The sequence below is a fragment of the Caloenas nicobarica genome, chromosome 1 (genome assembly GCF_036013445.1).
Source record: "Caloenas nicobarica isolate bCalNic1 chromosome 1, bCalNic1.hap1, whole genome shotgun sequence".
Lineage (NCBI taxonomy): Eukaryota > Metazoa > Chordata > Aves > Columbiformes > Columbidae > Caloenas > Caloenas nicobarica.
In genome coordinates this window covers 71,444,388-71,471,804 of record NC_088245.1, presented here as the reverse complement: position 1 = coordinate 71,471,804, position 27,417 = coordinate 71,444,388, and the positions used below count along the sequence as shown (strand labels likewise).

The 27,417-nt window shown below is 37.5% G+C and overlaps 1 protein-coding gene across 1 annotated transcript in view; it reads left to right on the top strand.

Annotated features, from left to right (window-relative positions):
- Window positions 1-27,417, top strand: part of ANO2 (anoctamin 2) — a 185,121-nt gene that overhangs the window by 82,948 nt on the left and 74,756 nt on the right. The window contains exon 14 of the mRNA XM_065640876.1: window positions 7,164-7,247. Within this exon, the coding sequence (XP_065496948.1) occupies window positions 7,164-7,247 (84 nt within the window). The remainder of the gene's footprint in view (window positions 1-7,163; window positions 7,248-27,417) is intronic.

The following is a 27,417-nucleotide window of genomic DNA, read 5'->3' as shown; positions in this document are numbered from 1 at the left end:
TTTCTAAAAGTGCTTTTGAACTTGAGAAAGACTTTTAGAATTTAAGAATAGTACTTTGTGTTATTGTTTAATGACAGCCAAAATTGCCAGTTGTTTAAAATGAATGCAGAGTTTCAGAATTCATAATATTTCAGCAGTCAGAATGGTTTCCTATTCTTTAGTTTTGCTTTAGGTTTTTAAATTTTGTTTAATTTTCTTCATTTTCATATGCATGTAGATACTTATGAGTAGTGAAATGTTGTTGCAAACTCATGCCCATAAAAACTCTCCTATATTACACCCATATAAATGATGTAATTATGTGGAGTGAGACAGTGTTTTATTGATAACAGTTTCAAATGGCCTTCCTTTATCCATTACTTTCCAAGAGCACAAAAGTGTGGTTTTTTTCTAGATTCATCCACACCTCTCTGGATCAGAGCTATAGAAAAAATTCTAACCCTCATTCTAACCCTTAGAAAACATAAGCACTTTTTTTCATTCTGGATCTTGATTTCAAATCAATAAAAGACCATGGATTTGTTTAAGAACTCATCTTCATGCTTCCATCCTACTCTGCTACTTCAACTGCAAGATTAAATTTATTCTAGGCAGTGTAGAAAGTTTTTGCCATTTGTGTGTGTATTTTTGTGTGAAAAGAATCTGATCTGTAGGCTGTCCATTAATAGTTTATTACACAACAATTGAATTCTCACTATCACAGTATTTCCAAATATGAGTGCATTAAGGTAGACATCTTGAGCTGAGATTTTCAAAGGAATCTGACAGTTGGAAGTTCAGATTCCATTGGCTCTTTCATAGAAGATGGGTGATGACCAGCCTCCTCAGACCTAATAGAACAAATGCATCCAAAATGTAAATTCAGGTACCTGAACTACATGGCACAGTTTTGAGATGAAAATCAACCCACTTCCTCTCACTTCAATGGGGGATGTGAATCTCTCTTTTGTAATATGTTTGGGGTTTTTTTTTAGGTGATTATCTATGGATTTATTTACCTCAGTTTATAAAATTAAGAGTCTAGGTTTTTTTTTTTTTTTTTTTTTTTTAATGTATTGGCCATGTTATTCTCTGAAATTTCAGTTTGGAAGATCTAGATACACAGAGTGAAATTGCATGAAATGCTTCAGTAGTTCACTGATACAGCTGGGTAGAGATCCCCTCCTGACTTTCATGCTACTAATTCTAGTGTCTCATCCATCACCTGAACCTACTGACTAAACCAGTGGAGAAGTAATTCCAGAAATAAAGTGGACATTGTTTCTGGTGGAGCAGACCAATTAATTAGGTAATTTTTCACATGATATAATCAGGACATTGGGTAGGGGAAGAGAAGACTGTGTGGGTTAGGAAGACCCTTTTAGCAATGGTGGGCCATTAAATCTGTTCATTTGTATCATGCAGCTTCATTTATAGATTGCAGCTGCATAGCAGCGTAAGCCAATCTAACTCCACACTACCATGGTGCTACTATCCCAGCCATGCAATCTCGTTCTTCCTCTTACATGCATGCTGGCAATCATACAACTGAGTGGTGAACAGTACAGACAGCTGATAAAACTGCAGGGTAGTCAGGGGTATGAAGGGTAGGAGTTTTTATCCTGGTCATACCATGCAGCCGCATATACACTGGTGTCAGTGTTAAGGACAGAAATGGAAATATGTGGCTTGTGCAAGGTGAAATTCTGTCTGAGAGTATGGAAGCCCAGGCTTAGATTGTCTTATGCTGCTGTGAAACTCAAGCTGTTAAACTCAAGCCTCAAGTATAAAAGCTTTTAACTACAAATTCAACATTTGTGTTCGCTTCAAGTTGTTTTCATGAACATTCTTGGCTGTAAATACAGTCATTGGGATATTTATGGGAAACAATTAAAAGAGTCACTGGTACAGCTGAAACAAATTAATAAAGACTGAACAAATATTTACAGCCAGATTGTTAGTTCAGATTAGCTAAAGTATCTGTATCCCTCCACATTAGAGAGGAGCCAATGCTCTAATCTGGATCATGATTCAACTTAAACAGTTCACAAATGTTTGGTAAGATAGTGGTTGGTCAGAATATAGACCTTCTGGGACTAGATAATTCTTGATATTATAAAGCTTTTGTTAGATTGCTTCTGATATATGTGCTTTAAGACTTTTTAGGAAGTATACCTTGGAATGCTATAGAGTCCCATTTCTTTTACCTATTATAGTAAACCAAGTTGCCTGTAAGCCATGGGTTCCAGGTACATGGAGTCTGAAAGGAAGAAACTCCAGGGAAATGAAAATCCAGAAATATCATAAATAGCCAGTGCTGAGAAAATACTATTTCATAAACAAAAATCAGATCTGATGTTACGTGGAAGAGTTTCCTGTGTGGCAGAAATCTGGGCTATTTATGAGGCATTCTTATTAAAATGGGAGAAACTGATAGAGACCTTGAGATCTGGCATGCTAGAAACGTTTTACCTTATATTCACCTATCCGTCTCTCGTAATGACAATACAGGGAAATTAATGACGTTTGCAGTAGCTCTGTCCCTGGGATTGATATAAGCACTATGTTGTAAATTTGATTTAACATTGAACTTTGACAGTTACTTGCCTGATCAACGATAGATCTAAACTTTATGACCTTTGACAAGCTGTAACAGGGTGAATCTACAAAATATTTGAGTCTTTCATGCATCAGTGACTTCCTCTTTTAACCTTCTATCTAAGTCTCTTGGGATCACTGTGGTGTACAATGTGCAATACATAGCCTTACACTAATGACAAATTCATGGCCCAGTGTCTCATGATTTTGATCTTGCTTAGAAGAAAAATATCTTGTCCTAGTTGGAGGAAACTGTTGGTTTCTAACCTTGCTAAATTGTAAGATATTTTATCTTGAGGCCATAATGTTATGATTTGTGAAACAGCTATTGTAGATAAAATTTAAAGGATTTTGCAGTATTTGTTGTATTTCTTTTTGTGAGAGCCACGAATCTGTTATCCATCCAAACTACACTGAATCTTGAATATTGACAGAGAAAAATTTCCATTAACACACTCCCCTAAAGAGTGCCTCCAAAGCCAAGTGTTCCCACTGTTACACGTTATGAGACAAAAAAGAGAACAGTGCCCAAACAGGAAATGATCCATTCTTTAAGAACACTTCTTTGGAGAAGGGATTCTATACTTATATAATGGCTAAAGTGATAGAGTCCTAGTCCATGACTGTAACTACTTGATACTACCACAGAACACCTAAACCAATAAACTATACATTTGTAAGGCAAATCCTGGAGACCATTCTCAGGGAAAATTCCCACTGACGTCAATATGAGTTTTGTCTGAGTAAAAAATCCGCGATTTGGCTCTTTGTTTTCAGGATGGGAATTATCATTTTCTACTCTTAGCACTCATTTGGCCTCAAAGTACCTTGGCTCACATGGTTTTCAATAAGTGTCTGGCAGCTGTACTGGCAAACTTCCAGCATCATGGGATTCATATTTATCCCTACATGGACATTTGGCCTTCTTCAAGTCATCACAACTATTTCTAGCTTATTGAACAAAGTGTGGAGCTCTTCCCGTTTTCAGACAAAGAACTGATTCTGAATCACACTCTTTTTACAGTAGAGTGGAATTGTTCCTTCACATCTATGTATATATGATCAGGATCAAGTATCTCTAAATCTGTATTGTAAAGAAATGTTTCATGCAATATACTCATTAAAAAGAATATATAGATACATTCTAGGAGGTGCTGTGGTCTGTTCAGTCAAGGGTAAGATGACTTGGCAGATTCAGTGGTGAAGATCAACTAATATTCCAATCCAGATGTAGGTGTAAGAATCTTACATAAAAGGATATTGAGGTGTCTTACTAGGAAAACTAAGCATAACTTGACCAAATTTGAACAGAATATGCACTCAAAGCAAAACTGTCAATAGCAAAAAAGTAAGCTACTGTACAATGTTTTTCTTGGCATTTTATTTTCTCACCCTGTTTAATTTCAAGCCAATTTTCAAAAGTTGCTGTGTCCTCTGACAGCTGCCCCTGGTGTCCCAGAATGCTTTGCTTAGCGGAAAATAAGAAAAAAGGAAGAAAGCCAATTCAGCTCTGCAGGTGCTCCCACAGTGTTTCTCGATATCCTCAGTTTCTTACAGCTTCATTTATCTCATTTCCCTACTATCATCAAACTGTCTCCTCTCATGTAGCCATCCATGCCTGATGCCTTCATCCTTTCTTCACTTAAGTCTAAAGATATTTGTTCCATCTGACCTCCAAACCTTATTCAAGGAAGCATGATAAAAATTAATGCAAATCAGCTAGTGGAAACTCGCAAAACATCAAGATGCATGCATTGACCACAGCATCTTTAAACACTTATTGTTGTATTTTTGTCTTTCCCCATCCTGCTCACCACCATTTTTGCTGCTAATCAGCTTCGGTAATGTCAGAGATTAGCCATGCCTCATTATTTCTTGGAGTTCCACATACACTCAAAGCACTTTGCAAGTAATTACAACAGTGACCCTTGTGACAAGAAGTGCTATACTGATTCCTGAAATTCATTCATTTTGGTATTGATTTTTATGTGAGGCATAAGTAACATAAAAAAAGTCTGTGATGCAAAGAGTGTCATACCTCCACCCTTAGAACATTCTTCAAGAATTTGAATAGTACATGAAATTACAAGTGTAAAACAAGCTGTCATTCTGGCAATTTCATTATATCTGTTTGCTATAGCATCTTAGTGCTATAGTCTCAGAGGCATAGCCATACTTGAGCTTTAGAGAAAATTTGTTCCCTCAAGCCTCCCATCTTAGTACTAGATTCCCTGGGAGCAGCAGAAGGCATGTACCATTTGTGGGACTGTCTTTAGGGCAGATGTATATATGACATGTTCATAGAATTCAAAAACATACAGAAATATCCATTTAAGGCAATTATTACTCCTACATTTATACAGTCCTAAAATTACATTTGGCCCTTTGAAGGCCACCACGAGGCTGATGTGGTGCCCAGTCAAAACGACTCTGACACCCCTGATTTAAATGATAGCATATTCATATACCTGTTCAATGCATCAAGAAAATCTCATGATCAAGACAAACAATATATTGGAAGTTTCACTGTGTCTCCATACTGATGTGCAAAAGAGAATGTTCAAAATGGTGTATGACGAAGTGACAATGTTACAGATAGCAGAAAATGAAGAGCATGTGCCACCCAAGGAAGACTGCTGAAGTTCCATGCAACCGCTGTTCTGTTGTCCATAAGGATTGAGGTTGTTTTTTTTGTTTTGTTTTTTTTGGTTTTTTGTTTGGTTGGTTTGGGTTTTTTTGGTTTGTTTGTGGTTTTTTTGTTGTTGTTGTGTTTGTTTTTTTTTTTTATGGTTCTTATTCTCTTCATGGCTATCAGATTCACTAATAAGTGTTAGCAAGTCAATTTTGTGACCTGGCTGATAAGCGTATGTTCGAATTATAGTAAGGATAAATGGCATGATAAATGATACTGTACCTCTGAAATGCATGAGACTGGTGTACTCATGCTCAGAATGGGACAGAGGAATATTAACTTTTTTAGTCATGGAACACTGGCATTTCTGAAAAAGCTCTGAGCAGTGAGCGTTTTTCCCATGATGTCTCTGAAGCCATTCAATATCTTCTCCCTACCTTCCTGTATAACCCAAAACGTGGGTTTTCCTGTTTAGATACAATGAAGCACCTTTTAGCTAGATCCTGTGGCATGAAGCATACAGAATAGACAGGGACTGTTCAGATGTGGTTATTTGCAAAGCACTGCTGATATTGCTTATACACTATTTCAAGTCTTCTTGTCAGGTCTAGCAACCTGTGACACTTGGTACAAAAGACAACTAGAAGACAGATTCTGTAGGAATAAGCTTTTTGTGAGAGGCATCAAATCCAAATTCCAGGCTCTGAATTAATTCAGAACTTGGCAGGAATGAGGAGATATGCAGCTTTTTTCTTTTTTTATGAGCTGCTGTCTTTAAAATCCTGGTAAGTTCATGCTACCATGCTTAATTTATGCTCTAATTTGGAAAAGTATAATTTGCAAGCAAACCTTGAAAGTTTATTGATAAGGGAAACTGGACTAGATCCAACAGCCCAAGAGAAGCAAGGCAGCTGCAGCTCCATGCCCCTAGGTCTAACCTGTAGTGAGGTTAAGATGTATTCCCAGTAGACATATGTACATAGAGCACATGCGTACACTACATACGTGCATATATGCATGGCCAACCACAAAGGTCACACAGACATACACAGACAGCAGACACACAAACACAGACAGCACAATGTTCTCATCCTGCTTCTCTTCCTGGCTGAGCAGGATGGAGATCTGCTAGTGAGAATATATATATCTATATGTACACTTGTAGGATGCAGATTTCCCCAGCCTCTAAGGTCACTCAATCTGTCCAGCAGCTGCCCCTGGACCCCACTATCTCCAGTTGCTGGCACCTACAGGTAGAAGCCCATGAGGCTACAGCCCCTCTCCAGTTGCTAACTCATGCATATGCCCCACTCGCACAGAGCTGGCTGGGACTTCCCTGGTCCCCCTGCAGCCAACCCACCCTAGTCTTGACCTTAAAAAAACACACACAAGTGGGTCTCATTCCTAGAGACCTCCAGACCCTGCGGTCTCTCTGGCAGCTGGCTGGGGCTCCCCTGATCCTTTAATAGCCTGCTTGGCCAAGGTCTCACCCTTAGAGATTCCAGGCATTTTACCTACTTGCCAGCTGCTCCAGTTTGATCTCCACTAGTGCTCACATACTCAGCCTCACACGTGCACTTGCTCCAGTTGCCAGTGGCCAGACCCCCATACAGACCAGCAAACTGTCTACATGTGACCAGCCCTATTTATCTCCTTATCCCTCTATTTTTCTATATTTGTTCCTCTCCAAGTGGCCTAGATCCCTCCCTTTCCCACTGTTGGTTCTTCCCCTAAGCTTCCCATAATAAGTCCTGTGCAGTGCCCACTCTTCCCTGCATCCTGTAATGTATCCCATCCCTCTAGGCAGTGATACCCATACTCTGAAAGTGCTATAGTGTTGAATCATCTTGGTGGCTTGGATCATGAATAAGTGACCAGAACATTCTTTGATTTCTTTCTTTTCTCTTAATAGTAATCACACGTATTTATTTATTTATCTTTTTTTTTTTTTCAGGAGCATCCCAGACCAGAGTATGAAACCAGGCTGCTGCAGAAAAAGCTGAAAAATAAAAACGCAAGAGCAGAAAATTCACCTGAAGTAAGACAAAACTTACTCTTTTCATTTATATTGAATTTATAGTATGTTTTATTTTATTGTGATTATCTTTTTGTCTGTCTCTGGATGGTTTGCAAAAGACACTTTTTGGTGCTCTTAATTAGCCTTTTAAGTTGCTTGCTAGGGATCTGGTGTATGCAGCCCTGCAGTGTCATTGAAAGGCTTTGAGGTCATCTCTTTGCTAGTTCTGCAAAGTAAAGCATTTTGTGTAACAATATGACAGGTGATTCAGGATCTAATCTGTAGAGTGATGAATTATTAGTAAGATAATCACCACAGGCATTACAGCAATGACCTAGGATTTCAGTACTTTATGGACAATAATGACAACAGCTTTTATCATAGTTATTTCATTTGCATAGGTAACATTGGCGTCTTTAGTTATGTTGCAGTTACACAGTTGTGCAGTTTTGATAGAATTTCCAGTAGGAATAGAAAATAATAATTGCTATATAATTTTTAGATTGAAGTGTATTTAGGCTTTTTCTGGCTATCTCAACCTAAGAACAAGGACATTTTTTCCCAGTCCCCTCTTGTAAAATGCTGGTTGAGGTCTGTTTCCTAAGCACTTTTAAGTCCCTGTAGACTTTGTCCATGAAGCTTGGTTAAACTTTGCTTATTCCCATACACCATATGTGGCAGAAAATCCAAACCACTCCAAACCCATGTCCAGTTTCCAGGTAGAAGGAAGCAACTTACTTTGTTTAAACATTGAGAACCAGTATCTGAAGTGGAAAGTACTCCAGTTTCCAGGTTTGGTCCAATAAATTTAGCCTTGCGGCTTATGAAAGAACTTAACTACCCCTTTCTTCTGCTGGTCACTGTCAAGATTGTGAAGTGTTTCCAGTGAACCTTTCATCTCAGTGAGGCTGCCTTTCTCCTGTTGGGCCCAGGCAAACCACGCAGAAGACAACTGAAAGATTCTCAATTGCTTTCATGGGCTTTGCATCTTGCCCAACATGAGCAGGGACTCTGACATAGCGCTATGGGGAGGTCTTCCCTTACGCATTAAGTAGTTCTCTAGGCCTTCCATGTGGGGGATCAAAGACTGTTAAAGACAGATAAAGCAGCTGCTGCCATTCGTTCAGCTTTTTCTGACTTAAAGTAAATGAAATCTGGAAACAAGTCAGTGATTGATGTTGTAGAATATTAGACTTCTGTAGTCATGAGGCAGTGCTAGATGATTAACTTGCTTAAATGAGACACAGAGAAATAGCAGCATTATAAATTAGAAATTAATTTAAGGTAAAAGAGTGCAATTAAAATGAGGAACAACATAAAGATACAGCACTATAAAAATGTGAATAATTCCTTTCAGACATTTGGAAGTGAAAAGCTTTCCTGGAATAATTTTATCTCCAATTACCTTTTGTAACAATGTAGATGAAAAAATAGCACTCAGAAAGCAAAGATTTACTTCAAGTTTTTGAGGCATCTGCATGGAGACCTTCTCCAATGTCCTTCCAGGATACAAAATCCTATTTTGGAAATTGATGTAGACGTTTTGAACAGCGAACTGCAAAACTGGGGAAAAAATAGTAATATTTAATTATGAACTAATTTTGAAAAAAGATATTTTAGTTCTTGGGTGATTTAAATAATATTTGGAAAAGTTTCCTAGAGTCATTTCAATCACTTTTCTGAACTCCATTAAAAATAGAGTACTTCGAGATTTGCCATCAAACAGTTATTCATAGGCATCAAACAGTTGTTCATATGCCAGCACATATAATTTGGGTTGATTAAGGTAAATTTCTATTATAATAAATGCATCCATCCTGCAACTTACTGACTGCAATCTCTGCACAAATTACTGAAATATATTCCAAACTTCTGAGCAGTTTTCTGTCAGTTAACATTTTGTTTACTAATTCTGTTGCAATCACTTTTTTTATTTCTCTCAAATTCTTTCCAGCAAACTGCACATTAGTCTGGGTTTGGAAGATGTGTTGCTTTGTGGTTTGTACCTCACTGTCTTATGATATTATAAGGGCAAGAAGTGTTTGCGTGAGGCCTGCTGAAGAGGAAAAAGCTCAGTTCTTTAACAGAACTGTTATATTTAATGTAACTGTGGAAATGTACCACTACATTTTGCTTTAGAAGATCCCGAAAAGTTAGACATTAAAAGTGATGAGTATTTAAGACTGCAATAGTTCTTCTGCTTAATTGTTAGAGGTCTTAATATTCTATTTTTCCTCCTTCAGATGGCTGTATGTTTTACTCGTTGCAAGACCATTAGCTCAGGAGTTTTTCCATGGCAGGTTAATATTAAGGCACAGGTTTCTGTGAGGTCTCTGGCTTAGTACTTCTGTCTTGTTGGGTGGAAGCCAAGGTACAGGACTTTGTCATATTAATAGTGTAGATCTAGTGTCTGGACTTGCATCAAAGCAGAGGTTTCTGTAGTTAAATATTCAGTTCTCCTAATTTCTTGGTCTTGTATGAATACACAGATGTCTGTGAGGTCTCAGTATTCTCATATCTTGGTTGACAGTCTAATGTCATAGCATAAGTCTCTGTGAAGCTCTCGCCTGAATACTTTTAGCTGACTAGTGTAATTTAAAGGCATATCTTTTGGGTGTAACTGGTCAACAACTGTAGTGTGCTGTGTTGATATCAAAGGACAGGCTCTGGCACCACTGCCTGAAACTTCTCATTACTTATCTAAGATGAAGTCAGAAGTCTCCAGTTCAGCAGCTGTGGCTTGTTGGGATAGAAATGATGCCAAATCTGTGGCTATTATGAGAATACTGATTTAGAGCTTACTTAAAGGCATACATTTCTATAAAATTCCTGGCTTGTTTCCAGTATGTTAATTCCTCTGTTCCGGTGAGGATGTGACTAGTCTTATGGCAAGAAATTAAGCTTTTATGTGGAAAGCTCTGTGTACAGTACATTTTTTTTCTTGCCTTACTCCAACAAGGAGTCCCTGTGAAGTTAATTGGGTTATTTTTGAAATGAAGGGATAGGAGTTTGGTTATGGACTGGTTTTGTGATTGCAGAAGAAAATTGACACCACTGGCATACTCTCTCAAATGATAACTTGGGAATACCTATTAAGAGGAAACCTACTTCAACATACAGTTTTCACTGTCTGCTGTTGAAGTCATTAACTTTAATGAGTGTGGAAGGTGCCCAGCACCTGTCAAGCCCAGTAAACATATGAGTCACTCTACCCAGGCAACAAATTCCAAATCAGCTTGATGAGACTGGCAATAGAAAGTATTACAGATCTAATGTACTACTTGACTAATGGGGTTTGTGTTATAGAATACAGCTTTAATTCAAATGCTGATTAGGGCATTTGTGCTGCTGTAATAAGCAAAGAATAAAATTTCAGCCTACACCACCCTGTGTGGTTCAGGCTGTTTTAATAAATATTTTATTGGTTATTTTGAGAGTGGAAAAGAAACTGTGAGGGCTAAGAGCACTTCACAAAAGATTGCTGTGAAATTACTCTTACAGTAACAACCTAAGGTTCTACTGTTTCAGAAGAGAATTCATTTAAAGCTAAAGGAGTTGAGACATTTACACGAAGTGCCTCAGGTTAGGTAGCACATGCATAAACAGATAGTCCTTATAAATTATTACATCAATTTAGAAAAATGACAAGTTCTAAGAGACTCATTCTGGAAACCTGAAAGAATCCGGCTTATAATCGATAACATGTTTGATTCTTTGCAGTCACATAAATAAAGGCTTGCAGATAGAGCTTCTCGATCCATTTACATTAAAAGGCTTCTTTGGCTTTGCAGCAGAAATGAATGCTTATGTGTTCATGCATGAATGCATGTGCCTGATAATATATTCATGCAAAGATGGCAGATGCAATTATTGTAACAAAGCAATTTGTATTATTTTTGTTGTTCTTGTTTAATACACTGTAGTATAGAAGATGCAGACAGAAATATTTAACAAATAGGGTAAGGTTATTGTATCTGCAGAGTGTTAACTGAAAAAAGTGTTGGACATTTGTAATCTTCTGATAAGTTGTTCCTCTCTCTGTGCAATAGTAATGTTCTCAATGGAGATACATGCAGGTCAGGAAATGAAAATTGGGTTTGTGCCTGAAAACATGCAGATGGGGTTAGATCCAACTCTCTCTGGAGCTGATGGAAAGAATGCCTTCCAGTCATTTCTTGGAGAGATGGATCAGGCCCTGTCTTCTTTGCATTAAATGTCCAGCTGATCTGGCAAACGTGATGCAACATCATATATATTCTTATCTTTCCTATTTGGCAGGAAACTGAATAACTCATTCTACATGCTTCTCAAGGAAAACTTTATAGAAAAAAGGGCTTGTCTCTTGGCTCATGTCCTTGCTTGGAGCAAACCCTGGGAATAATAGAATCTGGCATTCTATCTTGCCTTTAATTCATTTTAAATATGAAAGTGGCAGAATAAGTTATTTAAATTGTTAATTCATCTGGTAATTGGAACAAAGAGAAATATTTCCTTTTAAGCCATTGTTTCAGTTCATAACTGAATTAAAGCAAACTGGTTTGAAGAAGGTCTCTAGGGTAAGATTGATAGAGATAAATATAAGGTAGAACTGTACACTGCTGATGAATACTTTACATATATGTATTTTTAAAATTGTCAGCATTATGAAACATGAAATAGTAATTCTTGCTACAAATCGGTTCATTACCCAGTTTTGCATAAGCAAATCTCCCACAAGGCAAAAGAAACACTTCAGATGTTGGAGTCCATCTCCTTATAAGCAAACCCTTAATAAGATTAACTAAAGAAAAAAATAAATCTCTTTTTTTATATATTATCTGCAACTTCATAGAAGAAACTAAGAGAATTGGTCATAAATACTAATTTGAACAATCAGAACTGTAAAAGAACTGTGAATAAACCCGGAGTTCCTTAATAACTAATATTGAGAAAATTTTTTTTAGCATTTGTTGGACCTTATAATTAATGTGATTAAAAACAAACAAACAATCAATTTTGATTCAGTATTTCTTAAGTTAGCCAATGTCTTTCAAGCCTCTTTCATTGCTTTACCTTGACAAATAACTTCACTTTCCAAGCATATGGGAAGATAAGGATGTGTAATAACTGATCTTATTTATTTATTTATTTGTTTGTTTGTTTATTTTCAACTTATTCCTTGCATCAGTAACTTTTGAAAATAAAAAATGGAGAATGACTGAAGATGAATGAGGACACCTATGGTGATAATATTAGAGATCTCATTCTCTTTATTGTAGCAATATTTGGTTAGCTAATTGGATTAAATCACATCTGAAGGATAAATTTTATAATTCTGATTATTTTAATGTTTACCTGAGTCCTGGGTTACACCAGTTTTATACCATAGTATTCATAATTAGAATTTGTGTCTTCAAAAGACTATTGACAACATCTTTCAGTGTGTTCTCACTTAGATGTGTGTGCTCAAACCTCTTCCCTATTGTTGTCTTGGAAATTGGTTATCTATATATGGAGTAGTGCAGAAAAATGTAGCTAAAAATGTCCCACTTGCTCCCTGTGTCTTTGAAAATCTGAGATGGGATTTTCTTATTTGTATCAATTTAATGAACCCAATGTATCTCTGGAGTTCTGTGCTCCAGCATTTAGAATTATATTCCAGTCACTCTTCAGAAGGAGGTGGCTCTTCCAATACTCTTGATATGAAGAAAGAAAACACTTAGAAAAAATACTATAACAGAATAATTCAGGTTGGAAAGGCCTATAAGATTTTAGCTCGTCCAAACTCCTGTCCAAAAGAGCATCAGCTATGATATCAAACCAGGTTGCTCAGGGTATTATCCAGTCAGGTCTTGAAAAGCTCCAAGGATAGAATTGGTACAACCCTTCTAGATGCTGCCTGACTGTCATCATGGTATAAAAGCTTCTCATTATATCCAGCCTGAATCTGTCTTGTTTCAACTTATGCTTATTGTCTCTCATTGTCCCAGCACGCGCCACTGTGAAGAGACTAGCACTATGTTCTTGATGGCCTCCTTAAACAAAGTGAGCAAGCCTTGTTCCTCGGCATCTCTTCATGGGACAAGTGCTCCAGGGCTCTCTGCTAGACTAACATAAGTTGACCAATTTATTTTTTCGATTTAGGGCCCCAAAACTTGACACAATATTTTAGATGCAGGATAATAAGTGCTGAGAAGCAGAAGTAATCACATCCCTTGATCCACTGGTTAACCACTGGTTAATAAAGCCCATGTGCTGTTGGCCTTTGCTCATGTTCAGCTTGCTGTCTGTATAGACACTGATGGGCCTTGTCAGTAGAGTCTGGTACTGCAAGGAATTTTCCATGTCAAAGGCAAATCTTTGCATTTGTCCTTGTTGAATTTCATGAGGTTTATATAGGCTCATTTCTTCAGCCTGTCCAGGTCCGTCTGGATGACAGCCATGTACCCAAAGATATTGACTGATTTTTCCTCAGTCTGATGTAGTTTGTAAACTTAATGAGCAATCATTCCATCACCTCCTCCAGATCCTTCTTTGAAGAAGTTATACAGGGAAGTCCTAGTATAGAACCCAGCATTACTCCAGCCATTACAGTTCTTCAGGTAGAGTATGACTCATTAGCTAATACCCTCTGAGCCAGACAATCCAAATTGTATTTTGCTGAAGTCAAGGCAAATGACATTGACAAGTGTCCTCATGCCCTCAAGCCTAGTCGTTTTCTCACAAGTTGGTATGACATGATTCACCTTTTGTAAATCAGTAATGACTGCTCACAATTACCTACTTCTCCTTTATCTGCTCAGACATGGGTTTCAAAACCACTTTTAGGGGACCAAAGTGAGGCTGGCTCCTTGATTATCCTTTTGTCCTTTCTTTGAGGATGGGTACATAATTGCTCTTTCTGCAGCTGTCAAGGCCCTTCCCTCATCTCAGTGTCCTTCTAGACATGCTAGAATCAACTTTACGGTAACATCAGCCTGCTCCTCAAGCTTCCATTACTCTTCTCTGAAGTTATAGGTAAACGAAATCACTGCTTGTCTTTTCTAAAGGAATAAACCATCATTTTGTCTAGACATCAAAATGATGTTTAGGAATACTGGATACTTTTTTATTCAACTGCTGAATGCCGAACAGTGCAGATCAACGCTAGAATTTTCAGAAAAAGATATCTAATGCTTGTGAGACCCCTTCTTCCAAAATAAAAAATAGTGGTCTTTTTCAGAAGAGAGCTTTGAACCCAGAAACAAGAGAAGGCAGGCCACTGTTTGTTCATCTTATTTGTGTTACTTATTAAGATTTTGGCTCAAGGAAGCATTCTTTCTAGGGCAGTACTACAGCTTGCAGTGTTTAATCACGTAACTGGGACTTAAGCATACGATTAAAGTGAACATGGGTACAATTAAGTGCTTTTTTGAATTGAGGCCTAAGCTTCTTATTGAAGATGATACAGGTCTCTTTCCCATTAAAACGAATGGAAAGACTCATTCCTACAGGTTTTATTCATCAGTACTTGAAATTAATGGGAGTTCTGCCTGAGTAATAAAGTTTTAGTCCTTACGTCTGCAGTTACTGCAGATGACTTACTATCACATTGTACCCAGTCAAAGACTATAATAACAGGTTAGAGGGCTACAGCAAAGTCTCAGGTGAAAAAATAAATCTCCAGAAGTCTGCTGGGTTTTAACTTAATGCAGATACTTGAACTTAAGAAGCTTCCTTTTCCTGTGTGCTGGTGACAAACTCCTGTATCTTGGAGTATATTTTTACCTTCTGTTGAGCATATTTATAGGGTAAATTTCAAGCTATTAATCTCCAAGCTCAAACAGAAGCCCAGATTTGGGACAAAATTTACACAAATTGGCTGTGGAAACAACAGTCAGTTAAGCTGTTTGCCAAGAATTTTTTATTTGATGCATACTGCAATCCTGTCTGCAATTTTAAAGAAATAAACTGCATTTACATTTAATTCCTTTGGATACTCATCCCATGTAGATTGAAATTCCACATACTCCAAGCTTAAAAAGCTAAATAAGTCAGTTTGAACCGGACAACTTTTGCAGCTATTACCATGTTTAATTGAAAAACACTTGCCTGCTGGTATGCTGATTTTCATGATTCACTTAATTTAGCGATAAGATGGCTTTGTGTTTGGAAGCTCCTTCATGCCATGGGATTTCATGTAATAGATAAACTTGAATTTTTACCAGATTATTCAAGTCAACTTTTTCTTCTGTTGATACCACCTGAGTATTGTACAACTGAATTTAGGAAGAGCAGACTTTTAATTATTAATACACAATGCCAGATTCACTGCTTCTTTCTATCTCTGTTGTTCATGTAGTGAAAATCTAAACCTTATTTGGATGCATGGACTAATTTAACAACTTCCAATGACATACTCCAACTCTAACCTCAGAGACTGGTACATAGCTAATGATATAAATAAAGATGGAATATTACCTTTTTTGAACAGTGAAAATAAACTCTAGTGCATCTCCTCTTCCATTAAGGAGTCCACTGAAAGATGGTAGAGTGATATGTATGTGCCTTTAGCTCTTCCTTTGTATGTAAGGATAACAGCTCAAAATTCAATCCTCCACATGATTTTCTTCTGTTCTCAAACTTCCATTAAATCAAACCAGAAAATTGAAGGAGTATGCTACAAAGCTTTTATAACTGTCTAATGCTAGAGTGTAAGAACTGTTCTAAAGACTACTTCTATCTTTGGCCCAATTGCCAAACTGACCCTCAGTCTTATAATTAAAATGGTCCCATGTTTCAAATTATCACTTTACTGGCGTGGCAGTCTGCCAACCCCTCTCCCTCTCAAACAACAGCAAAGTTCATCCTGATCAGTTTAAAACTGGATGGTACTTTGAGCATCAGTCTGGAAGCTTTCCTAACCCACAGACACCAGTTGCAATCTTTTCTTTGTGTGACAAATTACAGTGGCTTAGAGAAAGCACAGACAACTTAACGGACGAAGTGTTTCACTCTGTTTTGCTTCTTTTGGACCTGATTTTCCTACTTTGCACTTGGTTTTCTTATTGAGATTAATTGCCTGGAAAATAGGTTGGACCTCATTTCTTGAAACAACTTAAATAGCATTTTGAAAGAGTTGATACTTGTCTCTTACATTGCAAATATATCTTTAAAAATAACCTACTGTAATATTTGAAAATATTTAATGTCTCAGACTGATTTGTTTTACAAATGCTGTATCAAAAATACAGCTTCAGTTCTGTCTTCCTGTTGATGCATTACAAAAGCCACCCTTAGTCAAGTGACCTTTTTTTTTTTTTCCCCAGTATTCCTTCCTTCCTTTTTCTGTTTTCTGCAGGTCCTATCATGGTCTCTTCTAGTCTTATTCTCCTCCTTCCCCAGATTCTTTTCTTCTATTCCACCTCCAAATATTTAGCTTTGTTTCTCCATCCTCATTTTTCATCTCATATTTTCACATCGTTGCCTATATTTTCTATCTGTCTATTTTTCCTTGGTAAGGACAGACAGTATAACAAGGTACAGTGGCTCTGCCAGTGAAAGAGGAAGAGATCTCACCTTTACTTATGGGACAATCACTATCAGTTCTACAGAGACAACATGGTATAAGCTTACATGTTCTTGGGCATTATTTAAAAGGGAAATATTACCAAATCCAGACACGAAGAATGAATGGTCTTAATTTGCAGATAAAGAAAACATTTAAAACAGTTTCAAAGAAGTTTTCTTTCTATAAACATCGAACATAAAGATAGTAGTGATTTTCTTTTCACTGAATCCATTGTCAACTCACTGGTACATAAAAAGTGAAGTGCACTATGTTTATGGAAGTATCCTTGCAAAATTGTGAGTCATAACAAAAGGCATTATGAAGAAAAATAGCAAAACTCTAGATAAGAAATTGTTTCAGGCATACTTGTTGAAATGGTCTGCTATTCCAGAGACAATACTGACAGCAAATATGCCATATCAGGTAAATGAAAAATACTCTGTAAACAAAGTTTTTTACTGCAGTAAGGTAAACTTTGAGAAATGAAAGGTGTCAATTAGTGAAGTATGCTGGATTGAAGAGCTTTGGGTGTTGAACATAGAAGAGACTTAACATTTCAAAGTTTTAGGAATTATTGACAGTTTGCATCCAAAACATGCATGAAAAAAATAGTAGGAAAGGACTCTGGATATAATTAGGCTTAATCACCTCTAAAAAAGACATCCATCAGACATTAGAAGACAGCTCACAATGATAAAGAATGTCTTTTTGTAGCTGTAAAGTGAAATAAAAAGTTAGAAAAAACGAATTCTGAATTACGCTTTTAAAAAGAAAATTAAAACCATTGAAAGGTCTTTAAACATACTGATAAAAACCCCACAAAATAACTGACACATCTATGTAGTTGTCATGGTTTAACTCGAGCTAGCAATACAACCATGATAGCTACTTGCCCACTCATCCCTCTCCTCTTACCACCCCCCCCAAATAGGGGAGAGAATAAAAAGGGAGAAACTTGGATTGAGATAAACACAGTTTAATAAAATAACAAAAATTCTAATACACTACCAATAAATACATGTGTAAAATTGAAATAGAATATAAAAGATACTCAGTGCGATCCCTTACGAACTCCATCCACATCGAGCAGCCAGTCGCAGGAAACAGCACCTGGTCCCAACAGTTGATGCCAGAGAGAGAAAAGAGGAAAAAAGGCAGAAAGGCCCAGAGGCCTCTGCAAAACAGCAGGATGACAAAGGCCAAACTAACAAAAGTCTCAAACAGAACTCCCCCAGCTCCGACAAAGAGAGCAAAGAAGGTGAAGAAAATGTGTACACGAGAGAGAGACAAGATCCTGACTCTCCTTAAATATGCAACATGATGCTAATGGGATGGAATACACTTATTGATCAGTCTGGGTGTCAGTCAATGTCTGCCCCATCTATGTCCCCCTTGCTTGATGTCTCACACCTGTGGGCAGAGCGCTCAGAACATCCTCGGCTCTCAGACCACAGCAATTAAAAACATTAACTCTGTCCTGGAGTGTTATCTTCTTTTTCTCAAACTAAGTCCAAATAATGACCATGCTAGCTATGAAACAGAAAGGTTTCCAACTGCATGAAGAAAATAAACTCATTTTCTGTCAAACCAACAGAGTAGTAAAAATGAGATTCTGATTGCTAAAGAAAATACTTTTCCTCCAGTATGATGATGATTGTAATACAAGAGACAAAAGCAGGAAAACCAGTTGGAGAAAGAGAAGCTATCAGCTGTATAATCTATATTTAAATTTGCACCAGCACAGGCTAGGGGATGACTGGCTGGAAAACAGCTTTGCTGAAAAAGGTCTTGGATGCTCTGGTGAATGAGCTGAACATAATCCAGCAACGTGCCCTTACCGCAAAGGCTCGGAGCCTCCTGGAACGCATTACAGAGTGTGTTTCCAGCAGGTTGAGAGGGCATCCTTCCTCTCTATTCAGTCCTGGTGGTACCGCAGCTGGAGTCCTATTCCCAATTCTGCACCTTCCTGTGAAAGAGAAACATGCACATACTGGAGAGAGTCCATTGAAGAGTCACTAAGTTGCTTAAAATATTGGATCATCTGGCAAACCTTTGTATGAGAGTCTGAAAGGCTGAGAGCTAAGATGGTTGAACCCTCAGGAAGAGAAGGCTTGGGGGTATCTTATCACTGTGTGTAAATACCTGAATGAGAGGGGTTCATGAAGATGAAAGCAGCCTCATCTCAAAGGTGTCCAGTGAAAGGAAAACAGTTAATGGCCACCACCTGAAATACAGGAAGTTCCATTTAAAGCTAGGAAAAACTCTTTTACTGTGAGTCAAACACTGGAACAAGATGCCCAGATAATCTGCAGGGTCTCCATCCCTGGAGATACCTAAAGCTTAACTGGACACAGGCCTGAAAAACTTGCTCTAACTGACCCTGCTTTAAACAGGGTATCGGACTTAGATGATCTCCAGAGGTCCCTTCAAACTCTGACTGTTGTGCAATTATGTGAAATGCAGGAAAGAAACGATCCAAGCAAGTGCAGACAAATTGGTTCGACCACAATAGGCACAGTTTGAAAAAAATGTAATTTGAGCTTTACCAGAAGCATTTGAGAAATGGGACAAAAAGTAACATGGGTTTACTAAAGGCAAATTACTAAACCATGCCATCTAAACTGTTTTTAAATGATGTAATTGATTCCCTAAGGAAGGGAAACGTAGTGTGCTTCAGTAAACTCACATAGTGTTATGCCACAAGGGGAACATCACATATTTAATAGGTTATAAATCAATATTTTTCACTGGAACTGACAGGAAAAATGGTTGCTAGAATTTTTATTAAAATGAAAAAAAAAAGGAAAATTTTATTTTAAAGTGGTTAATTTGGCAATGCAACTAACATGCCTTCCAGCCACTTCTGTTTGTGCTTCATGCCTCATTCTTCTCTGTTGCCCTTTATGTGATGATTTTTCATCATCCCTTTTTATGTTTGTTTGTTTGTTTGTTAATTAACCAAACATAGAGGAAAGTGTACTCTGAATAAGGAGAGCAACAGCTTACTCAGTTCAAGGGGAGAGAAAAGCATCTCTCTCTGGTTGTCTGAAGAAGGGGAGTCCAGCATGGTCTGTGAGCCTTCCTGCTCCTGTGAGCCTTCTTTTTCCTGGCAAACAGCAAGGGATCTGTGCATATTGTTATCACTGCAGGGTTAGAGGAGATGATCTCGCTGTTTTTAAAAGTTTACAGGACTTCCTGTGAAAGAGAGGGGATTATAACCCAGGGCATGTCCTTTAGTTCTTCTCTATTTTATTTTTATGTTTGATTTTTCATTATTTGCATTGCAGGTGGCATACTAGAGGGCTTTTTTCCCTTTATTGCTGTTGTCCTTTCAGATCCTAATATTTTTTTTCCCCTTAATCTACTTTTCCACACAAACCTGTGGCTGAGTCTTTCTAAGTGTATGGCATGGCTTTTTTCTGTGCTTCGTATTCCCATGTGTTTAAGTGCATACCTGTTGATTCATCTAGGTGAAATGAGGCAAAGTATCAGGCTATGTAGTGGAAAAGGTCTCATGCTGAATTTGTCTGTATGAACTTCAACACATATTTCCTTTCCTCCACCTCTAAAGGGACTGAAAAGTGCTATAGAGTTGGGAGTAGCTTGCTTGAAGAAAGCTAATGTAGAGAATGTGGGAAACTTTACTGATGATCTGATCATTTAAAAAATGTTTGAGGATCTAAAGCCTTAAAATGTAGATAAGTCCTGTTCCTGGCAGATTCCTTTTTCAGTGGATATCACACAAATATTTGTTCCTTAATTATTCCTACCCCAGGCTTGTTCAGTTACAGAAACAAACGCAGCAGCATGGATGGGTTCTGCCACTCTGTTCTTCAGGATTTACAAGGCTTGCATATTAAAACAACCTCTAAGTTTTCATCTACTTTCATTTATTCTAGTATAAAATTACTGTTGATGAAAATTAAACCTCTTTTCACCTAAGTGCCAAGCCAGGGAATATCACAGCCTTTTAAGACCATTTTTGTAGCTTAGTTTCTCCTTATGAAATGAAAAATCTAGAGCAGATTCCGAGAGACAAAAACTGAATCAGAAAAATGAAGTGAAGCACAAATTTGAGTAGAAGAAAGGAAGTAGACAGTTACCATTTTGGAAACATTTAGAACGGCTAAGATTGAATAACTATTAAAGTATACCTTTAAGCATAATTAAAAAAATACACTTGGATTTTTATAAAACAAAAGTGTATTTTTGTAGGTTTGTACTATGTGGAAAGATATGGTCTAAATGAGTTTGCATGGGAGCTGGAGCATTACCAGCCTGAGCAACTAAGATGCAGAGTTAGAAGCAGGGCTAAAATCTAAGAGCAGAAAACGATATCAAGAAAGAATAAAAATAATAATAGGCTTTTGAGGAAAAGAGTAATTATGAACAACTTACTGAACTTAATCACTATCCATTTAGGAGACATACAGCCAAAAGCAACGTAGACTGAACTGTTCAAAGCCCACAGTTGTGTAAATAATGAAGAGAGAATAAAACTTGCTACAGTATTCTTGCATCCCATCTCCTTGTGCCAGTTGTTTTTGTTTGGGTTTTTTTCTGTTTGGTTTTGTTTGTTTGTTTGTTTTTGGTTTTTTAGGGAAGAAAAAACCTCATAAATGGTGAGGCAGAGGAGAAGACTGTGTTGCAGAAAAAATATTGTTAGCTGATTTTGTCACCATGCCATGATGCATTGTCACAGCAGCAGACCAATATGTATGTTTTATCTTGACTAATTGTGCCAAAACACTGAGCTTTGTCTAAGATCTGTGTGACTCTGATGTTGTAAAGACTAATCTTTTCCTTGCCTGTTCCCTCCTCCACACACTGGGTTTTTAAAATTGTTGGTTTTTTTGTTGTTGTTGTTGTTTGGGGTTGTTTGTGGTTTTTCGGGTTTTTTTTGGTAACACAGGGTTTTAAAGTAGTCACTAGGTATAATTTCTTTCCGTCCTGGATTTACTTTTCCTTGGTGAGGGCATGATATGTTCCTTCATCCCCTCACATCCTACATCACAAATATCTGTCTTACAAGCAGTTATGTGTGCCTGAAATAGCACTGAAAGAGAGTGCTAAAACTTACTACAGTTTCTCTTGAATCTGGTGGAAATACTATAGTTACAGACCTGTTATGAAGATTGCTTACATGCTGCTCATGGAAATGTAAGAATTAAATACAAATTAAATCAAAACCTGACCTGCAAGGATTTATTGACATGAAGCAGCACAGCTGATAGAGAAGATACACATCACTGGTTGTAAAGATGAAACACTCTCTGGACCTAAGATGTTCTGTATATGAAATATGATTTTGGTATTAGTTTGGCTAAGCAGAGTTTACAGTTTCTGCCCTTTCTTATGCTGTTGTGTGAAGTCAAAATTGACTAACTGCTGAAGCTAAGACTAGCACTTATTTTCCTCCAAATAAAAGCACTAAATTATGTCTAGGTATTGCATAACCTGTACATTGACAAACAAGGAAATATAAGCTGTAAGCAAGAAAAAAAAATAACCATCTCATAGTAAAGGTATGTGCAGAAATTTTGTTTCTTTCCATTGTAATACACAATTCTCATTATAGTCATTTGCTAGATGTGGATTTCTAATGTTGGGTCTAGTGAAGTTTTATCTATTTTCAGTAGCTTACAACAGTATACAACACTAACTCTTCAGGTCAGAATCTTCTGTCATTAATTTCCGAATAGATTTTGGAATTCCCAATTTCTGGATGTCCAAATTTTCAACTCTAACATACTTTTTGGTGCAATTCATTGGACAGAATTCCAAGGCAGAAAGGCCTTACGTGGCCAAGCTGTTAGTGATACACGGCTATTCTACCTGATGCTCACTTAACAATATGGCCAAAAGACTATGAGGCATTAGCATAGTTATTCATTTCATGGCTCCTAGCTCTTCAACAGAACCATCAGGATTGTGAGAAACTGCTGGCTGTTGGCAAGGAGAACTATCATCTTTCATATGATACCTAATGGCAAGATGATTTCAAATAGGAAGTGGGTCAGCTGGCCGCATTCAGAGTGTTTGGTGGGGAAAAAGACCATACTGAGGCTAGGAGGCTGCTTTAAATCACTGGATAGCTTTTGTTGAAAGTATAGGAGCTAGAAATTTCAGGCAAACAGAATAAAACCCAGCCAGGCAGATGAAATTTAAACAATGAACTCTGGCAAGCCTATCCTGAAAGTCTGGAGAGCCCAAAATTTCTCCAGGTTTCCCATTTTGCTCCTGAAGCTTTGTACAGATACAGTGCCGTTCTGCATGCACTCAAGCTAAATGTGAAACAGCCCTTAGGAGTGGCTCAGTACAATAATTTAGCAGTACGCAATGAAGCTCACTAAGGATTATGCTCTATTTCAGCTGAAAAATAATTGGAGTTCATATAGCATGCCAAAGCATTTTGCTGCCAAGCCAACCAAGTGTGTTGGCTGTAGTTTTATAAGGAAGAGAAACCTTGAGTCACTACCAGATGCACTGTGTCGATGCTGGTGGAGCTCAGGTATTCAGCAGAGGTGGCTGCTAAGAGATGAACTGTTGTTGAGGGTGGCACATTCCCGCTACAGTCTCAGACGGTTTACATTTGGGCTGTTCTCAGGGAGGGATGCTGCTTATTTATCCACAAGCTTGATGTATAACTCTCGAATCACAGCTGTCAGGAATATAGGCCAGAGGATAAAATGAATTCAATTAATTTTCATTTTATAAATGGCTGTTTTCAAAAGAGCTTAACAGCAAATAGTAAAAGCTGCTGAGAGTTGAGCACTTTTGAAAATCTGGCCAGCTGTGCCTTTTCAAAAAGCATCTCTAAAGTTTTCTTTTGCAAGGACTGAAAGAATTGATACTTCTCAAAAATTTGGACCTGAGAGATAACAACTGGAGCAAGACCATATTTTGGGTCCTTTGACCTTTCTTTTGTCTGGCCAGTGATTATGGCCCTATGAGATAAAGACCTATCCACATCACTGACAGGCTCCAAAGCCATTGGGGAGAGGTGACTGGGATATTTTCAAGGATGTTCTGCCTTATCTTGCACTGTCATCTACAAAGAAAGTCTCCCCAAATATGATATTCAATAACCACGTTCAAAGCAACCCAAACAGGTTATTCTCTTTTCACTTTCTTAAACTCATGTAGTTCTTCTATGGAGTCCAACTTATAGTCATTAGAAATATTATCAGATAAACCAGTGAAAATACAAGGAGGTATGGTGTTGTTTTTTCTTGAATTATTAAGTGATTTGCACACGGAAAAGGTTAGACAATTCCGGCTTGAGGATTACTCCTTCAGCTTTCTTTAAATATAAATGATGCACTTTAGAATATTGTTTGGCTGGGTAAGGGTAAAAAGCTGTAGTTTAACAAGATTCGTCAATGAAACCTTCTGGAAATCTTTTTTTTTTGTTCTTGAAATTAAATAAGCTCAGATTTTTGAAACAGCAGCACAATAAGACATCTTCCTCCTCAAGGAACTGTGGTAACCCTATGAAAATGTTGGTATGATCCATAGCCTGACACCAGGCATCACATCTTTGTAAAAGGTAGATGATGCCTAAGGGTTGTGCATCCCTTCAAAAGAAGCATAGACAGGATCAGGAGACAAAACAATCTGATGCTTTGGAAAAGGGAAATGATGCTGTCTAAATGTAGGAAAAAAAAAAAAAGTAATAATGCCATTCCAGGTACTCATTGCACAATGGTTTATTTTTCACAACACGACAGTATTACCCAAGGCAGATTCTGGAGAAATAAAAGATTAAGCACAAAAAGAACTGCAGTAACCACTTAAAGTCTGTAATAAACCAGTAGCTAGTAAAACTGATTGTAATCTAAAATTATACAAATTATAGGATTTTATAATTTTGATTTTTTTAAAACTTACCTTTACTTACTGTATTGTTGCTATTGTTTTTCACTTGGCAAACCTGCCATTTATTGCTTTCCTGGCTAGGTAGGTAATCACTTCCCTACTTCTGGTACTTCTTTTGCATCTCTCTGCTTTTCTAAGTCACCATCTTAAAAACAAGCGTCTCATACACTGAGGTGCATATCCACAACTGAAAATATCTGCCTATGTTAGTTGTAGCAAATCTTGTAAAGTAACAAGTTGATAAAGTTGGATCAAATAATTGTGAGGGTTTTTTTATCTTAAATTACATAGTAGGCTAAACTTTCTTCAAGACATAGCTGAGATTTTTAATTTTGGTAGGAAAACTGAGAAAAGTACGAGACTTCAACATTAACTGGTCTGAAGTGATCAGGGACTAAAATGTGGGCAAGGTTTTCTTGAAGTTAAATTCATAAAAACAAACCAAGCACTTGAATAGAAGGGTTCCATATGATTTAATGAATAGGATCACAAAAGTACGTTAATGGATATTTTCGTTTGAGGAAGATTTTGAAAGCAATCAGAATGTTGAAAAATAGTGGAGGAAAACAGATTGTTCAAGACAGAAAACTGTCTTGGGAAACAGGAAGAGCAGGAGTAAACAAGAATTGGCAAAAGTCAAGCTTGAACTAAGTTTTGCAAAGGAAATTAAAAAACAAACAAACAACAAAAAATGGTAGGTGCACATGTACAGAGAAGAAAAAGGATTAAAGAAATATGGGTGCTGTTCAAAAGGGCTGGTATTAAAGATAATCTAGTTATGGTATTAAAATTAATCACAGAGCCATAGGACAATATAGGTTAGATAGGATCTCCGGAAATGTTCCAGTCCACTCACCTGCTCAAAGCAAGGCCAACTTTAGAACAGCTTGCTTAAGGCCTTGTTCAATCAAGTTTTGAAAATCTCCAAGGATGGAGATTTCCAGCCTTTCTGAGGAATCTACTGTAATGTTTGACTGACCTCATTGTGAAGAGCTTATCTCTGATCTCTGCTATCTGATCGGAATTTCCATTGTTGCAACTTGTGTCTAATGCTTCTGAATTTATCATTCTGCACCTCTAAGAAGTCCATTTCTTTCAGCCTCTCCTTCTATGTAAGAGCTATATCCCCATAACCATCTTGAAATGGTTAAATCATGCTCAACTTCTCCCAGTATATAAATATCTTCCTTGTACTGAGGTATCAGACATAGGTGTTGAGATGCAGTCTCGGAAGAGCTAAACAGAGTGGGAGAATTACTTTCCTCAATCGGTTGGCTATTCTTTTACTAATACATCCTGCCCTGCTGTTGGCCTTCTTTTCAGCAGGGGTGCACTGCTAAGTTGTGTTCGAACCACTGTCCAGGGGGACCTCCAGATCCTTTTTGGCAAAATTTCTTTCTACCACCTGGACCACGGGCTGTACCATTGCATCCCATCCAAGCGCAGGATTTTGCTTTTTCATTTGCAGAAGTTAACGAGTTTCAATCAATTCGTTATGCCACTCTGCTGAGGTCTTCCTAAATAGCAACCCCACTCCTGAGGGTGTGAATCACTTTATCCAATTTGTTATAATCTGCAAACTTGTGAAGAGTCCCAACATCCAGGCTGTTAATGAATATACTAATCTGTATTTGCCTGAGTATCAGCCTTTGAAGGACACTGCTGCCAACTGGACTTCGTACTGCTGATCCCAACCTATTTTTCACCCATCTCATACTGTGCTTACTCAGTCCCTATCTGCCCAGCTTGGCTATAAAGATACCACGGGATATTTACAGATTCTGTGATCATTTACCTTGGTTGTGAGGTTCAGCTTAAGAGAAGCAGGGCTGTTGTGCTCTGAAATGTGCCATATATATCTGAAAGAGAGATGTGCTGATAGTGTTCACTGTATAGGACTGTGGTTGGCAATTAAAAGGTCTTGCATCTGAAACAAAGCAGTTGCAACACAGACCAGCAGGGGAAAAAAAAAAAAAAAAAAGAAAGTTGACTGTGATAATATAGAATGTGAGATGGTTAGGAAACATGATATGCATATTTACAGTTTGGTAACATACAGGAAACTTCAAATCAGGCAGAAATACATTTGCCACTTGACAGAAGTAATGTACTAGCAAATGAGATGAGGAAGATCCTACTTTTAGAAAGTGGCATGTCACAATATTGCTGAGGTATTCAAAATGTGGCTAATGATTGAAAGTTGCTCAAAAGTTCTTCAACCGATCAGCATTGTCTTTTCATTATTAAGTCAGCAATAGATTGTAGATGCAGTTACCCCATTTTCATTTCTAAGTCTAGTACTTCATACTGACAGATGGCAATGCACACAGCAAGATTTATGTGGTGAGGAATAAAATGTTTTATAGAGAATGTAAAGAGCTCTTATGGAATGGAGAGGTGTTCCTTAATTGGGTTGTATATCATCAGGATTTTAATAAATTTGATTAAGGGCTTGATTATGCTTTTCCTTTTTCCAGAGACTTTACTGAAGTCAAAAAGAGACCTACAAATGGGAAGCTTGCAGTACAAGGTCCTGGCATGAGAGAGCATTGGGGAAAGCTTTATCTTACAAAGCAGACACATAGTACCTTATTTATCACAGTATTAAAATCAGAATTTAGAAAGAGTTTACAGGGTATTAAGCTCATCATTATCCATATAGTAGAAGTTGCTGGCTTTGTTCAGTAAGAATTATACTGTAGCTAAAGTCTATCAAGGTGAGGGAGTATTGTATCATTTCATCTGACTTTGAGTCAGGTTGTTAGAGATTGTACAGCTGCTATA